The 17,616-nt window shown below is 36.6% G+C and overlaps 1 protein-coding gene across 1 annotated transcript in view; it reads right to left on the bottom strand.

The window, feature by feature from the left end:
• Nucleotides 1-17,616, bottom strand: part of LOC144447954 (tyrosine-protein phosphatase non-receptor type 21-like) — a 148,098-nt gene that overhangs the window by 9,153 nt on the left and 121,329 nt on the right. Inside the window, exons 12-14 of the mRNA XM_078138079.1 lie at nucleotides 6,754-7,026; nucleotides 6,234-6,393; nucleotides 2,754-2,911 (exon numbers count right to left, since the gene is read on the bottom strand). Of these exons, the coding sequence (XP_077994205.1) occupies nucleotides 2,754-2,911; nucleotides 6,234-6,393; nucleotides 6,754-7,026 (591 nt within the window). The remainder of the gene's footprint in view (nucleotides 1-2,753; nucleotides 2,912-6,233; nucleotides 6,394-6,753; nucleotides 7,027-17,616) is intronic.

Raw genomic sequence — 17,616 nt, 5'->3', positions numbered from 1 at the left:
TCACTCTGAAATACTAATATATTGTATTTATTCTTCTGAGTGTTCCAGGTAATACAAGATGTAGTTCAGTTTTTAATCCGATATGGCGAAGAAAATGGTTTACCAATGCCGGCAGCACCACGTGGAAGGGATGGGAGGGCCCCTGTATACTTACCTTCAAGCGAGTCTAAGATGGATGTGTACAACAAGTATGTTGAAGCGTGTAGAGACTGTGAACCTATTAGAGAATGTGTTGGTGAGACTTTATTCAGGAACATTTGGCAATCATGTGTCCCCCATATACAGAAGATGGAACCATGTACTGATGTATTCGCGAAGTGTGAACAATATAGAAATAGTATTAGGTTTGCTGTTACTGAAGATGATAAATTAGGAGCAAGTTTAGCATTTTCTGAGCATATTTTGAAGGCCCAGAAAGAGAGAGAATTTTTGAATATTTGTATAAAAAATGCACAAGATGAGTTAAGTGATAGAGAGGTTTTGTCACCTGTAAGTCCATGTTCACAAGATTTATTTTCTGTCACTACACTTTTGATTTTGCCCAGAGTTTTATGTTACCTCATCAGTCTAGACAAGTCAGTCAGCTTTATTTTTTGAATCCACTACGTGTTAATTGTTTTGGAATATGTAATGATGGTTTGAAATCGCAGATGAATTTTTTATTTGATGAGTCCCAAACAATAGGAATAGATAATAGAAAATGTCAGCGAGCCAATAATGTAGTAAGTATGTTAGATGACTATTTAATCACCATGGTTTAGGAGAAAGGGTTTGTCACTGTCATGCTGATAACTGTGGGGGTCAGAATAAGAATAAAACTGTTGTTCATTATTTCTGTTATCGCACTAGTATAGGTTTGCATGATGAAATTAATTACCATTTTCTAGAGCCAGGCCATACTAAGTGTATATGTGATGCATGTTTTGGAAAGATACGCCAACTTTATCGTAGAAGTGATGTAGATACAGTCAGTCAGTTGAGTAATGTAGTCAGTAAAAGTGCTAAAATTAATAGTGTTAAGTGTTATATGTGTCAGGGCACAGTACCAACTTTTCAGTGGTATGAATGGGATAGGTTTCTAAATAGATATATGACACCACTGAAGGGGATTAGACAGTACCATCACTTCAGGTTTACAAAGGAAGATCCTGGTTATGTGTATGTCAGGAAGACAGTGACAGACAGTGAGGAGAGGATCTGTCTTGTCAGGAGAGGCATTACATGGCCACCATCTCCAGATTGTAAACCTGAAGTGATGGCAGCAGGTGGATTGAGTCTAGCTAGATTGAGAGAGTTGCTAAAGCAAATAGTTCCATATGTAAGAGAGCCATACAGACAGGTATTCTGCCCCGAGGAGTAAAATGTTATAGTCAAAAACAGTGTCAAAAAGGAAGTATAACTTGAGTACCATATGATTTATCAGTACAGTATTGGAAGCAAGGGACAAGAAAATTATGTTAGTATGTCTTTCTTACATTACAATTTGCATAAGGTATGTTCTCAAAGTGTCACATTTCATTAAAAAAAACTACTTTCAATCAAAAGGTCACATTTGATATAATTTGTAGACAGATGGTCCAATGCAAGACATTCACATATATTGTTATATCAGGTCATCATAGTATAAGGTACATGTGGTTATCATGTTCGGAAGTATACTCTGTATTACAATCATAGCATTTATAAACATTCAATATATATTGTCACTTTCAATCCATATAGCCATTTAGTTCATTTACAATTGAAAAGTGAGGAATGATATTAGAAGGATATCTAATTTTGATGTTCAATATTTATATGACAGGGTTACTTTTATTGTCATCATCATTTAACCTTTCGCCCTCCACCTATTCTCATATGTTGACTGTAATACACAAATTTATAGCCATAAGATGAATTTCACATTTCAATTGTAGATTTATTTTGTTTGAGACAGTTTATGAAATTTAAGATTCCTTGTACATATGATTTTTTTTTTAAACTTATGATACAATGTACATGTACACACGAAAGTAATGTTTAGAATGTATTAATAAGGTTTCCTTTACATGTTTGAACTCAGGTGCGGTGTATATGGTTGCCATGGCAACAATTTAATTGCCATGGAGACATAAGAGTGTTGTGATTTAATATATTTTTTCAAGTGTATACATTTTGCAGTTTTCTTTAGTAATTATTCAATAAACTAATTGTTTGGTATTCCTATGTGTGCTAGTGAATCTCCCCCCCCCCCCCATAAAAATAATGGAATGATCCAAAAACAAAAACAATTATTATCAGCCCACATACTTCTCATTGTAAATAAAATTATCCATAAGAATGATTCCAACTTGTAACATTATCATCAGTTGACACTCCTATACATTCACTATACAGTGCTTACACAAGGCAATGTCAAAAGCTTTTGTCAAAATACAAAGGTCAGAGGTCACATCTTTGGATGGGCCAAAATGGTAGTTTTAGGCCGTTTTCAGCAGAATCCTTTCATACACTGAAAATTAGCCATATAAACTATCTAAAAATGCAAAATAGTCAAAATCGAAAATTTTCGACATAAGGGCCCTTTCTGCCTGCGACGGCCCATATAATAACATGGCACCATTTTGAAAGTTTGGGAAACAAAATCAAAAACTGTTTACAAACAGCATTTTAACTCAATTGCTACTTAATGTCTGTGTGATTTATCATTTTACCACTTTATAGAAGAAATACATGTCATTACTTTTGAGGTGCCAATCTTCAAAATATCTTACCTCATTATATTCTAGACATGCAATCATGATGTCAGCCAGAATCACAACTCCTGTTCTTCCCACACCAGCACTACAATGTACCAGGACTGGTGGTGATACATCACCTTCTATCATACTGTTAGCATGGCGACAAACTGACTGAATCTCTTCCAAGAATGCTGTCAAATATAGAATAGTGCCCATGGCATTGTAGCACAACTGTATTTGGCTGTTGCTATGGGTGTGGTCTTGTTGCTGGGCATATTTGCATACATTTTGGAATATTTAATCACTTGCCTACTCTTGCCAGTTTTCATCTTTGCAATATAAACCATCATTCAATGTTGCTATGGGCATGGTCTTGTTGTGTAGGCATATTAACATACATTTTTTGATTCTTTATTCACTTACCTACTTGTCTCTGTTGTTATCCTTGTAATATGCATTATCACTTCACTGTTGCTAAGGGCATGGCCTTGGCTGCTAGGGCCAGTTGTGTTTTGAATGTTTTGAAAAATAGCGTCAATGGCGTTGTTGCACAACTGTACAGTTTTTAAAAATGTTTTCCCATATGCTGATCCATGCTAGGTATAGGTGTTCATTTGCTGAATTATTATCCATATATTCATTTGTCTATTTATCCCTGTTGTCTTTGCAATATATGTGCTCACTTGACTGTTGCTATGGGCATGGTGTTGTTGCTAGACACATCTGCATACATTTTTTGAATGTGCCTGTGTTATCTTTGCAAAATATGTGATAATTTGGCTGTTGCTATGGGCGTGGTCATGTTGCTAGCCATATTTGCATACATTTGTCTATCAATTCCTATTGTTATCTTTGCAATATACGTGATTATTTAGTTGTTGCTATGGGTGTGGTCTTGTTGCTAGCAAATAACACATTTTTTTAATTGTCTATCCATCCCCATGGTTATCTTTGTGAAATACACCACTGATTGGCTGTTGCTATGGGTGTGACCTTGTTGCTAGGCAAATTTACATGTTTAGAATGTTCATTCAATTATCTATTAATCTGTTATCTTTGCAATATATCTGACCATTTGGCTGTTGCTATGGGCATGGTCTTGTTGCTAGGCAAGTTTACATACATTTTTTGAATGCTTATTTCAATTGTCTTTAAATTCCAGTGGTTATCTTTGTGAAATACTTTACCGTTTGACTGTTGCTATGGGCGTGGTCTTGTTGCTAGGCACATTTGCAAACATATTTTGAATGCATAGACACCCCTAAGAATGTTCCCACCAAATTTCAGACTGATCTGCCAAATAGTTTCTTGAGTAAGTTTTTTGACCAAAAATTACATTTTTCGACCCAAATCACATACCGGTAGTAAGATCATTTTGATTTGAACAATTTCCAACTAGACATCCACGGTAATACACACATAAAATATCATGGCAATTGGTACATGCAGGAAATTTAACCTGTCAAACACAGTATGATCATGGAGGTCTTGATATGTCTATTTTTCTTTCCCCATAAAATGTGTGACTTCTTATTCTTTGTACAAACTGTTTTTTTGAATGCTATATAGTAAGGACTGTGCATTTATATAATTTTCCATGCTCATGTCCCACCACGGCCAGTCAAAGAGGAGAAACAGATAGTCCAATGTTCCTGCTCCTTTACCAAAATATACTCAAGAATTGTCATTCCCGACAAAAAAATACTGCACTAATCTTTTAAAATTCCCACGATGTCACAACTCATGCACTATCGCGGCGATCCGTTATGCAGAGACCTACTTCCGCATTCCACTCTATTATCATGGTGCCACCCGTAACCTCTCATGAATATTTATTAAAATACATCATCTTCAGCTTCGTTCAGCAAGATTTTTCCACGTTCGGACTAATCCTTTGACCCAACTTTGTACCCGGATGATAATGTAGTTCTATGGTAATTCTTCAGACTCTGACCTATTGATGTTTGGTACTCGCTTGTCAATCGGATCACTCGTTACAGATTTACGTGATTTCGCCTGGGACTTGAAAATGAGAACGTTTGGACTCAAAAATGGACCATTTTCACAGTTTTTACTTATAATTAATTGGAAATTCACCTATTTTTTTATCAAACATCGATAGAGTATGTTGTTTTGAATGTGTCTAGGTCACAGTTCAGGGTGTACGCCAAATACATTTACAGGAAACGCTTGCCGAAATTGTCACCGATTTTTTCCCAAAATCTTGACCAAATTTGACGTTTTTGTAAAGAAAATTGCTTCCACCAAGGAATTATTTTTTCATACATCGATTCACTAGGTATTTTTAAGTCTGTATTCGAAGTTTCATCAAAATTAAACAGCAAATTTCCATATGAGTGGCATGAGAAGTCAACAATGTATGTTAGTAATTGTTACAGATCTAAGGGCCTGCAATCGGCAGTGGTCGGCCAGCGGTTCTTCCCCGAGTACCTTAATCATAGGTTCTAAGACTTAATTCAACTGTGCTAACAACAGGCCTAGGTTGCCAAGCAAACTTAAACAGATGTTAATCTTTACGCCATTCACACTGATGTGTGAAGTGGCCCATAAAAGATTTAATGATTTCATTGCATCAATAAAACAAGAATTTTTCATTTCCAGGCTGAAATCAAAGCATTTTGTAATACAACAAATCACATTTTCAAACGTAAAATGCACATTTCTGATGCAATAATTTTCATTTGCACAATTTCCCAATTAGACACCCAAGGTAAATACACCCACCTAATATCATGGCAATCGGTCCAGCGGTGTTTTACTTTAAGTTGTTCACACACACACACACACACACAGAGAGAGAGAGAGAGAGAGAGAGAGAGAGAGAGAGAGAGAGAGAGAGAGAGAGAGAGAGAGAGAGAGAGAGAGAGAGAGAGAGAGAGAGAGAGAGAGAGAGAGAGAGAGAGAGAGGGAGAGAGAGAGAGAGAGAGAGAGAGAGAGAGAGAGAGAGAGAGAGAGAGAGAGAGAGAGAGAGAGAACACATCTACACACACAGACAGACAGACATACAGGCAGACAGACACAGACACTTTGCCATGCCTATAGCACTACTGAACCTTATCAGTTCAGTTGTGCTAAAAACCATAAGGACCCGTATACACTGTATTGTTTCGGATAATGTTCAACAGTTTTCAGAGAGAGTTTAAAACATAAGGAATGCTTGAAGGGTGAGTGTGACAGTAGGGAGAGGGATTAAGAGTCCCATTCACACCTAATACAATAGGTGTTTCCAGTCTGTTTCTATAGTGGTCTGAGGTTGTGCTAACAAAATGAGAAACTTAGTAATACATAACTGAATTGATGGACAAATGTTCACAAATTATCAAAACATGTCAGTAGTGCATTTGTTATGGGTGAAGAGAAGCACATCTCCTAATTTAATAATTATCCCACACTTAACCCTAATAATTATAAAGGAGAACTCTGTTGGTTTTAAGTTGTCAAAAGTGCATCTGTGCATGTACATACAAGACACAATGGAAACAATCAACTTACCCAGGAAACCCTGGACATCATCAGGACATCCTTGGTGTGGCCAATCCGTATATTGTAGATGCCATACTGTTCTCTGTTCTCCTGATGGCTTATACCTCAATGTCACACCACTGGTGATGTAGAACCCAGAATCATTGCTGAATTGGCTGATAATTTTGAACTGTAGTGAAACAAGGGTAAATGTCCAGTTATTTCAAAATGTGTTTCAATATGAATACACAAAATGAATGATATACAACCTCAACATGACAACCCCCCCCCCCACCCCTGTTTGCATCTGTAAAGGATATCTAAGCAGTGAATAGCAAAATGTTTCATGGAATACAATAAATGTAATAATAATCTCATATTCAAACCAGAAGTGGCAAAGTTGATGCATATTTCTAAACATTACACTGCAATTTGAATGATGTCAAAAACATGCTAATTTATCACACAACTGGGAGTTTTACTGTGAAGAAATTTATACCATTTGTCTCATGCTGGGTTAATTCATACATTCGACAAACTGAGCACTTACAGGTCCAATATCCAAAGTATTTTTACTTGTATTGAACTCAGGCCAGTATCTATAGCTCTTCTCTTTACCATTCTCCTGTTCTGCAGTTAGCATAACAATGACTTGTACACCTTGTTGCCAGATCATATTCCACCAATCAACAACAGTCTCATGTAAAGGCCCCTGTGATGCAATGTAGTGCAGTTCTTCACCAGCGACAGACACTTTAATCATAGAGGCATTGATGTAACCACTTGGGTTCCTCTTATCGACATTTAACCTCACCCTTGTATCCTACAAGAACAAGGTGACAATACTTGGCCTTTGCAATTGAAACTAAAACCTCTACAAATTAGCAAAAAAACAATCTACAATGTTATCGTAGTATAAGTGCCCAATCATTACATTCAATGATGTGGTGTATTACAATGTCATTATGGTGTATTACAATGATATGGTGTATTACAATGATATGGTGTATTACAATGATATGGTGTATTACAATGATATGGTGTATGACAATGATATGGTGTATTACAATGATATGGTGTATTACAATGATATGGTGTATTACAATGATATGGTGTATGACAATGATATGGTGTATTATAATGATAAGGTGTATTACAATGATATGGTGTATTACAATGAGACCATTACAATGGTATGGTGTATTACAATATGGTCTATTACAATGACATGGTCTACTACAATTATATGGTGTATTACAATGATATGGTCTATTACAATGATATGAGCTTGGTGAGGATTGTTATCTTTTGAAAGTGTTATCAATATTTTGAGACAGTCAATACAATATTGGAGAAGCTTAAAGTTTAATAGGATGAACCATGACATACTAGTACATAGCAATGATTGCCAATCTTATTGAGTGATTACAATTGATTGTGATGTGTGGCTACATTTACGTTACCTTCTGAAATTGTTACAATAACTTGGCGGTGACATGTCAATCATTCAGAACGTTTAATTTGTTGCCTTTTTTGTACTCTTTAAAGGTGATTCAAAATGCTCACATTCACTATCGCTAATTTGCTAGACGACATGTTTGTGAAATACATTCTGGTTTTAAAACTTTTAAAAAGCGTCTGCAAACACCTTAAAATGACCCTTTTTCAGTCAGTTCCCTTCGGATTTGCTTCGAGAGTTTTCGGGTATTTCCGGTCCCACCTAGACCATGGGATTTTATGACGTCATAAGGAGTAATGGTTAGCACGTAGCCTATGACGAGCGTAGTCACTAGGTGAATAAAACTCAACAGCATTGTGAAAAAATACATTGGTAGTGGTTGTAATAGACATCAGTAAACAAAAACTACAGTCTACATGTCTTATTAACCAACATTTACTGATATTTACTCACACTTTCTCACTAATTGTCAGTGTCTGTGGGTATAAATGCTAAAATATTATCTCCCCATATTATGGCAAAATAAATCAAAACGGCTAGACTAGATATACATAAACACCTGTAATGTCGCGTGTTTCACCTTTATTGGCTTTTATTTATCTGATTTTGTTATTATTTGCCGACAAGAAGCATTATGATACCGTCGTGATGCGTTGACGGCATCCCGCGCCGAGGACGGCATATATTTAGCCCAATAGTATTCGCGTCGCCTTTTGAACGGCACATTTAACAACAAAGTAAACATATTTCATCTCGAATAAATATACTAGCTATTTGGCTTGGGAACACAAGTTTACGTCTATTATTTTCGGCCAGGGCTGTCTAGGGCGCAATACTCTAGTCTGAGTCTGAGACCCATGTAAAACCTCAGAAACTCGCATTCGGATCGGACTGAAAAGAAGTACAAGTAGGTCTCATCGACTTGTTGGGGACTCGAATTATTGCTTGTTTTTATCACTGTATACAGGTGATTATTATATATCGGTAGGTGGGTAGTGTTGTCAAGTGTTGTGCAGTCACCGCGGCCGCGGCAGTAAGCTTATACTATATACTAGGATAGTTCCGCCGATCAAAGCTGAAGCAGTGTATGTACGTATGGAATCGGGAGAGCACATTTGTGTCGGGTTGAATTTATCTACGTGTTGATATAATTCATATTTATCAATCAGATATATTGTAAAATTCTTCAAGTCGTACAGAATTAACGTCTCTAACTTCAAAACAAACCCTGAGAAATTGGACCGGACGTGGCTAAGTATCTAGTTGCAGGCTTTCTTTCATAACCATGTGCTGGGGTCACGACCTTGATTGCCGACGTCAATATTGTCCAATCATATTTAATATCTTGAACACATCGCGATATTTGATTTGTTGGTTTCCTAAACTGTATACTTCGAATACCATGATTCGTTACGAAATTCTTCTAATGAATATTAAATAGGCTCGTTGTATTACGTGATATCGCAACAAGGGAAACCATACAAGTTTTCTTCCAGACGAGTTGCTAAAGTCATGTAAATGATAACACGAAACTCACGAAATTTCCTCAATTCTTTACAATTTTATTGCTGATAATATGGGTAATCTAATAGCTAGTATATTTATTCGAGATAAATATGTTTACTTTGTTGTTAAATGCACCGTTCAAAAGGCGACACCAGCGAGTATAGTCCAGTATAGTATTAGTGGGCTAAAATATGCTGTCGACGCCATACATGTCGAAGATATTGTAATGTTTCTCCTCGGCAAATAATAAAAAAATCAGATAAATAAATTGAAACACGCGACCGACATTACAAGTGTTTATGTATATCTAGTCTAGTCGTTTTGATTTATTTTGCCATAATAATAATAATATGGGGAGATAATATTTTAGCATTTATTATACCCACAGACACTGACAATTAGTGAGAAAGTGTGAGTAAATATTGGTTAATAAGACATGTAGACTGTAGTTTTTGTTTACTGATGTCTATTACAACCACTACCAATGTATTTTTTCACAATGCTGTTGAGTTTTATTCACCTAGTGACTACGCTCGTCATAGGCTACGTGCTAACCATTACTCCTTATGACGTCATAAAATCCCATGGTCTAGGTGGGACCGGAAATACCCGAAAACTCTCGAAGTAAATCCGAAGGGAACTGACTGAAAAAAGGTCATTTTAAGGTGTTTGCAGACGCTTTTTAAAAGTTTTAAAACCAGAATGTATTTCACAAAAATGTCGTCTAGCAAATTAGCGATAGTGAATATGAGCATTTTGAATCACCTTTAATTATGTTGTTTCCAGACATCTAAACACTCCTAGCTCTGAGTTTTTTATTAGTCTGTTTTGTTTGCCCATTTGCAACATTGACAGTAAATATTAGACATGGTTTTGGCCTCAACAAAAATAGGGTACGCAGGTTACCGCTCATCCACCAGTTTAGGGTGTGGGAAGTTAAATCCGCCCTGGGTACTAACACGAGTAAGGGGCGAAATCAAAATCAAAAATCAAAAACATCGTAATTACGCGTCCTAACGAGTAGGGACGAGTAGCTACAAGTAGTTACTATGTATTACGGTGAATATTCATAAGTCTCGAATCGGATGCATATTCATGTACTTTAGGTTGTAGACAATAAAAAGTAAACACCTATTGTCCGTTATTCATGAGCCCAAACTACGATCATTTACATGTAGTCTTCATTGTAAAAAAAATCATGAAACAAAAAGATTTTCTTTCCTGTGCATATCAGTTTCACGCTTACTTTTTTCAATGTTATTCATTCGATGCCTTCTATGGCATTCATACAGTCGGCTAGTCAACTAAGTGTTTCAGATATATTCAGGTGTTTACCTAACATGTCTTGCCTAAAAATACCTTGAAGAAGAATTTTTATTTTAAACGTCGCATTTTACATATATTTATTCGGACTGCCTCACAAGTTCCTTATGCGTTTCTCGGCTAGTCAACAAACATGTCGACCATTTTCGTCTGGCTGGTGAATGGTGCATTGATCGTGTTAGATTCGAGTCACAGGATTCGTCAGTCAAATTCAAACATTGTCCACAAAAACAAATTAAAAACTAAAGCTTATCTCACATTAAAGGTATATTAGCTGCAATGGGGACTTTTTTTTTGGGTAATTTCTTTCATTTAAAAATACGTTAAAACTAAACTGTAAATGGTCCAATCCATCTAATTAGAAAATTTACCTGTCTACTGGTCGTCAATATTACTCCAAAGTGACATACGGGAGCTGTAAAACATTCGGCCGATTTACTTCTTTTCAAACCGCCCGCCATATTTGTTGACATCAATAGAAGCAAGTCATGTGATATATTGAGCGAGCGTGCCAGCATGAGATGTCAACAAGTCATTGAGAATGACATAGTCCTCGCTATGATTGGGTTTTATAGAATTATCACTACTCTGATCACGCAACAACACTTGTGAACGTAAATCAAACAGATTTAGATATGTTGTGTCTGCTTGTTGGACATGGAACATGCCTACAACAATAAAGGATTGGTCGGGTATGGGGATCATATCACCATGAAAATGGATATGCACATGTATGTCATAGAACACTGTCCTAATACCAACTTTGAATGTGATCTGTTCAAGCATGTCTGAGTTATGGCTTTAGACTGGGAAAATTTGCAAACAAAATGGCTGCTAGGCGGCCATATTGGATTGTATCATGAAACAAATTGACGTGCATATGTATGCCATTGTATGTTGCCCCTGTACCAAATTTGAAAAAAATCAGTCCAGGCATCTCCAAGAAACGGCTGCGGACGGACGGATGGACAGACGGAAGGATGCACGGACAGATGGAACCCAATCCATAAGTCCCCGTCCCGGACTTCGTCCGGCAGGGACTAACAATGACCATGATGACATGCCTAACGCTGAAGGGTCACACGGACGGAACGCGTGGGATAGCCAAGCCAAGTGGTTTTTGGACTGATTTAGTGCTGAAATATGTATTACAATGGCATGGATAAGCGACGGCGATGATCTGGAATACGATGCAAGTATAAACCACATTAATTTTGCGTTTTGTAAGAGTCTAACGCCGGTGTCACGCCGATTGCAGTTAGTGACAAGGCGATAAACATCGGAACACAAAAAGGCACAAACACAGATGAAAAAGCCCCCAAAATCACAGCAAACGCTACAATTATAGCAGTTAGATGATCAGTGAAGTTTGCTACACACCGTGTCTTTTTAGTGGTCTGAGGTGTAGTCGGACCAAACAGTGAGCTACAATTACTAGCAGAACTATGAACACTTGACGCCGGAGAGTGAAGATATTACTAACAGATCAATAGAAAGAAGGGCTGAACTAAATACTTATTAATGGTCTGGAACATGTGCACTACAGATTTCTTTCATGATTATTTCAGAAGAAAGACATATTCCGTCAAATTTCCATATTATACATGTTATGAATTTAAAAAAAAAGACATTTACTATACATATTTTTTAAAAAAAAACCCCATAGATTGATTCGAGTACCTGTGCACTAATGCAGTTCATCGCGAATGGCCTGCAAGTATTTTTGCGTGCTTTGCAGTTGGATTACTAATTATTCAATATGTCATTCATTATTTATATCAATCATTTAGTCATATCTTTACTGTCCAGCATCAATTGCTCGTGAGGGGTATGAGCAGATTTTTTTTTTTTTTTTTTTTATTAGAAAATGGGGACATGATAAAATTGGTGAGTGTGCTTTACTTTTTTGAAAATTCAGATCGGCTGATGGGGAGGGAGCTAAAGTTTAACCCCAAGAGTCATTTACCAAGTGCATTTCCAACATTTCTTGTGGCTTCACCATAATAAGTTCTAAAACCTATTTTGAATTATCATGAGTTGGGCAACTCCTGAGAATGTGTTTGTTTATGCTCTAAATCTCTTCATGGGAATTGTAGACAATATTGAAAATATACCATGGCTTTCAAAACATGGCCTCTAGCATGTCTTCATTTTTAAAAGAGTGCTCAATATGCTAAAATATTTTTATGAAGTGGAAATACATTGCATATGTATGTTTGTAGTATAATGCTAAGCCTCTCCAAGACACACAGACTTTTGATATAACCTTTAGTTTCCATTATAAAATAACAATCTCCACTTTCATGTTACTTTTACAAGGATGATACTAAGAAAGGGGTGGGACACTGTCTGATTAAACATGTGTCAAAGTGGAATCTGAAGTTTTATAACACTACAAATATTACTGAATGTCGTAGGTGTCATGGGGAAAATACTGTCCAGTGGTAACTCAAGTCAGTTTCTTTGCCATGCAGGATAACTTACCTATTCTACACTGTTATTGACTTTATATGTACATCTGTCATATTCATGATTTATTGTACATTCCAGCTGTCACTACCGATGTACATATAGCACATACATGTAGGAGTAGTAAAGTTAAAGTAGAAGTACTTGGTAGATTTAGTTAGATTGTACAGAATGTGGTATAGGCATTGCAGATAGGGACTGACAAATAAGGATAGAGAGTAGAATATTTGAAAGTAGCTCTCAAGCTGAGGTTTACAGTAAGAACAGAAAGGACAAGTCACACTACATGCCAATTATAGGAATAAATAAATTCCTCTTGTTTTAATATACATTATTTCAAATTATGGCATCACTAAATACTAGCATGAAAATAGTGTTGATATATATGATCATGTTTTTACTCTTTCAGACTCAAATACGTAATCTCAGTGGAGAAATTACAGCCTCTGGATAAGTTTTATTTGACTGGTTTAGAAGTCACCTAAAAACATTTTGTTTCTTCAAAATTTTGAGGAAAAACGTCATTTATATAACGAAATTTCGCACTACGTATAACTGAATATGTTCATCACTTGAGTCTCTGTTTATCTACCGACGTCACACCACGTGTTGCTGAACATTGTGATTTCTCAACTCAACCCCATCATTTAGGAATGTTACTGTACTGAGAAACATAAAAAATTAGTTGTTGTTTCAGAATATATAAAACAAATCCTGTTTATCGACGATATAAAAGTCAAAACTGCACTTCCGCAAACCAAAAATTCAACTGCATTTCTTGGCCCTAACATGGCCGCCAAGCATGAGCTTGTAAGTTGAAGTTATAGTGTTAGTTTATCGACCGTGCAAAAAAAAAAAAGTCTAACCGCGATTGATGCTTTGAGACTCACTCAATTGTACGATAATCTTCCTCAAAGATTTACTGTTAACCCAGGACTGTTACAATATTACATTCATGCGTCCATCACAAATTTCAAATCGATGCAGTTTCTACATACCGCCATGTACGTTGTAAAAGATTTACTGAATATTGAAACTTTGATTTCATGTGTACAGTGTACCTAATTGTTTTTTGATGAATATCGCCCATGAACTTGCAGTCATAACAACATGTACAGTACTAGTTTCATCAGCACATTACTGGCTGGAGTATGTGGGTTTTTTTGACGATTGAAAATTATGACAAACTACGGCCAACTACGATAGAAGACGATGTCATCATTGGAAACACGGAAGGTGAGAATCACTATCTATTGTGTGTTGGCGATAAAAAATTATGTGTATCTACGCTCAAAGACGATATCTTTACGGGAAACAAAGAAAAGTGAACTAATTATCTATTGTCAGTAATTCATGAACTTGAATACCTCATTATCTCCTGTTTCACGTAGTACATCAGAGCTACGAGGAGACATCAGAGCTACGAGGAGCTACTCGTCGCTAGGAGGACACGTAATTACGGTGTGTTTGATTTTGATATCGTCCCTAAGTACGGTTATTACATTTGATAATGGTAACACAACCTGCAAAGTTTAATCATTACTTTGACATTTGTATAACCACTAGTGCTTAACTCTACTAACACACAATCAATTCAAATCAAATCAAATCTAATTACTCATTCTTTTCACTTTACATGTATACTTTACTACTATTACTAATGGGTTTACTTTGATTTGTCAGCATGCTACAAGAGTTTGATGTTAGGATGGGTTCAGTTGATTTGTCAGCTGTATACAAAGGCAGTTTGTGAAATTAAGGTAAAATACCGCCAATGGCATTGTAGCACAACTGTACAGTTTTTAAAAATGCTAACATGCGAACAATAAGTGTTCATTTGGTGAATGACTATCCAACCATGTTGCTATCTTTACGATATATGCTATCATTTGGCTGTTGCTATGGATGTGGTCTTGTTGCTAGACATATTTACATACATTTTTTGAATGTTTATTCATTTGTCTTCTATTCCTGTTGTTATCTTTGCAATATATGTGATTATTTGGCTGTTGCTATGGGCGTGGTCTTGTTGTTAGGCATATTTACATACATTTTTTGAATGTTTATTCATTTGTCTTTCTATTCCTGTTGTTATCTTTGCAATATACATGATTATTTGGCTGTTGCTATGGGCGTGGTCTTGTTGCTAGGCAAATTTACATACATTTTTTGAACGTTTATTCAATTGTCTATTAATCCCTGTTATCTTTGTGAAATACACGACCGTTTGGCTGTTGCTATGGGCGTGGTCATGGTTGCTACGGTATTTGCATACATTTTTTGAATGTTTATTCATTTGCCTATCGTATGATGTTGTTATTTGACCAAAATATACTGCCATTTGGTTGTTGCTAAGGGCGTGGTCATGGTTGCTAGGGCCAATTTTGTCAAAATATTTTGAAGAATAACATGCAGAAACATCTCACCAAGTTTCAGACTCGGTGACCAAGTACTTTTTGAGATATAAGTTTTGACCAAAAATGAACATTTTTACACCTAATTTGCATATCACTCATGGAATCATGGTATGCTTAATATTTCTTTGTCCATATATCCCTAGATACATTCCCATTAAATTTCAGCCCAATCTGCTCAGTAGTTTTGGAATTATAGATTTTTAACCAAAAAGACACATTTTTAGCCCTAATTTGCATATCACTGATGGAATCATCCCGTCATGGACAAATCTTACTTTACATCCCCTTAAGAATGTTCCCACCAAATTTCGCACCAATCTGCCCAGTAGTTTCTGAGTTTAAGTTTTTTGACCAAAAATCACATTTTTTGACCCAAATCACACATCTGTGATGCGATCATTTTGATTTGAACAATTTCCCAACTAGACACCCAAGGTAATGGACCCACCAAATATCATGGCAATCGGTTCAGCAGTTTTTGAGTTTAAGTTGTTTACACACATACACACACACACACACAGACAGACAGACAGACAGACAGACGCCGGGCGATCCCTATAGCACTACTGAACCTCAGTTCAGTTGTGCTAAAAATGACTACTGGTCATAAGGACTGACAGGCAGCAAAAGCTGCCGGTCCTTACGGAAAACTGCTGGTCCATACTCAATGCAGTTCACAACCTGTATCTATCACCCCCCTCATGTAACAAAGAATTCAAAATCGGAACAGTTGCGGGGCAAAGTGCTAGATCTAGCACTTCGTCAGTTTTCGCTAAAGTGCTAGATCTAGCACTTTGCCAAAAAGTGGCGAAGTGCTAGATCTAGCACTTCAACAAAGAGTGGCAAAGTGTGGCAAAGTGCTGGGTCATCGGTAAATATGTCATGTTATACCGGTAATGGACATGTTTATACTCTCAGTGTAAAATGTTACTTCCCGTGTTAAACGACCTTAGAGTTTGATTTTCCATATGTTTTGCCAATGCACAAACAAGTTTCTACTTCGTGATTTTTAGTAACGTTCAGTTTTGTACTTTTTCGATGTTCTATGCGTCGAAAACTACAGCACGTGGTCGTTTCCCTTCCACGTTTTGTACTCCTTACAACGGCTTGACACCACTACCAACAACCGCAGACCGCCATTTTGGACAGCTGTTCATGTCAAATAACGCACTCCCATACACAGTCGAAACTTCGAAGATTTCAGGAAGTAGAAACATTTAGTTCGGCGTGCGTCACAGACTTCATACTGCAGATTTAATGGCAGTGACATTTGTAACATTGCATGACAAAGAAATAATATAAAAGAAAACTGAATTTCTTGGGGTGTGTGTGTGTGGGGGGGGGGGTAGTGTGTGTCTAGATGCGAGAGCGAAGATTTTTCTTGATCGTTGAACACGAAAATAAAGTCTGGGTGTAAGTTTATATCACGTTCACTATATTTCTATTGAATAGATTCACTTCTTTCAGTATTATCAGATCGTTAATAGATGACAAAAAATATTGCTATCGAAAACATAAGTGCGAAAACATATTCGTGTGAACAATTTTAATTTCAGCCCTTCATTGCTGTTAATATTTTGATAGAAATCTATAGATAACCCGTTACTACTGTTTTGTAAATTCCATATACTTGGTACTGCCAACTTCTTGACTGAAACAACGACAATAAATAATCCATGACTTTGCCAGATCTCAAGTAAACCATCACGACATTACTGTTTATCGGAATTTTTTTGCATTCCTAGACAATCACCAACTTCAATATCGTCCCTTATGTAATTCCCGTTCGCTCAGAAATTATATCCAATGTGGGAAATAATAATAATAGCCATCGGTTATAGTTTGGTTCGGTCCAGAGGAAGTGACTTCATGATGCTACAATTAGCGTAGTAAGCTGGCCGGATCAAATATCACAGTGGACGAAGATTTCTCTGGAAGAGTAAGGGGACTAAGAAAGAAACTGTTTACTGAAAGACGTGAACTGATAAGAGACGATGAATCTATAAAAGCAACAGTTAGGTATGATAAACTCATTGTAACAAAGAATAATGTAACGGTGGTATATAAGGTTGATGAAAACTTGAATCAAGTTATGCCTATCACACCGCAAAGACATAAATAGGGGTGTGGCCATGGCCGACACAGCGAACAACCTCCAACTGCACTTTCAATGACATTGGACAAGGTAAACATGTGTTGTTGGAATGTTCAGGGTCTCAAAAACAAAGTAAAGAACCCT

This window comes from Glandiceps talaboti, chromosome 2 (genome assembly GCF_964340395.1).
Source record: "Glandiceps talaboti chromosome 2, keGlaTala1.1, whole genome shotgun sequence".
NCBI lineage: Eukaryota > Metazoa > Hemichordata > Enteropneusta > Spengelidae > Glandiceps > Glandiceps talaboti.
The sequence above is the reverse complement of the archived record's forward strand: the minus strand, read 5'-3'. Positions and strand labels throughout refer to the sequence as shown.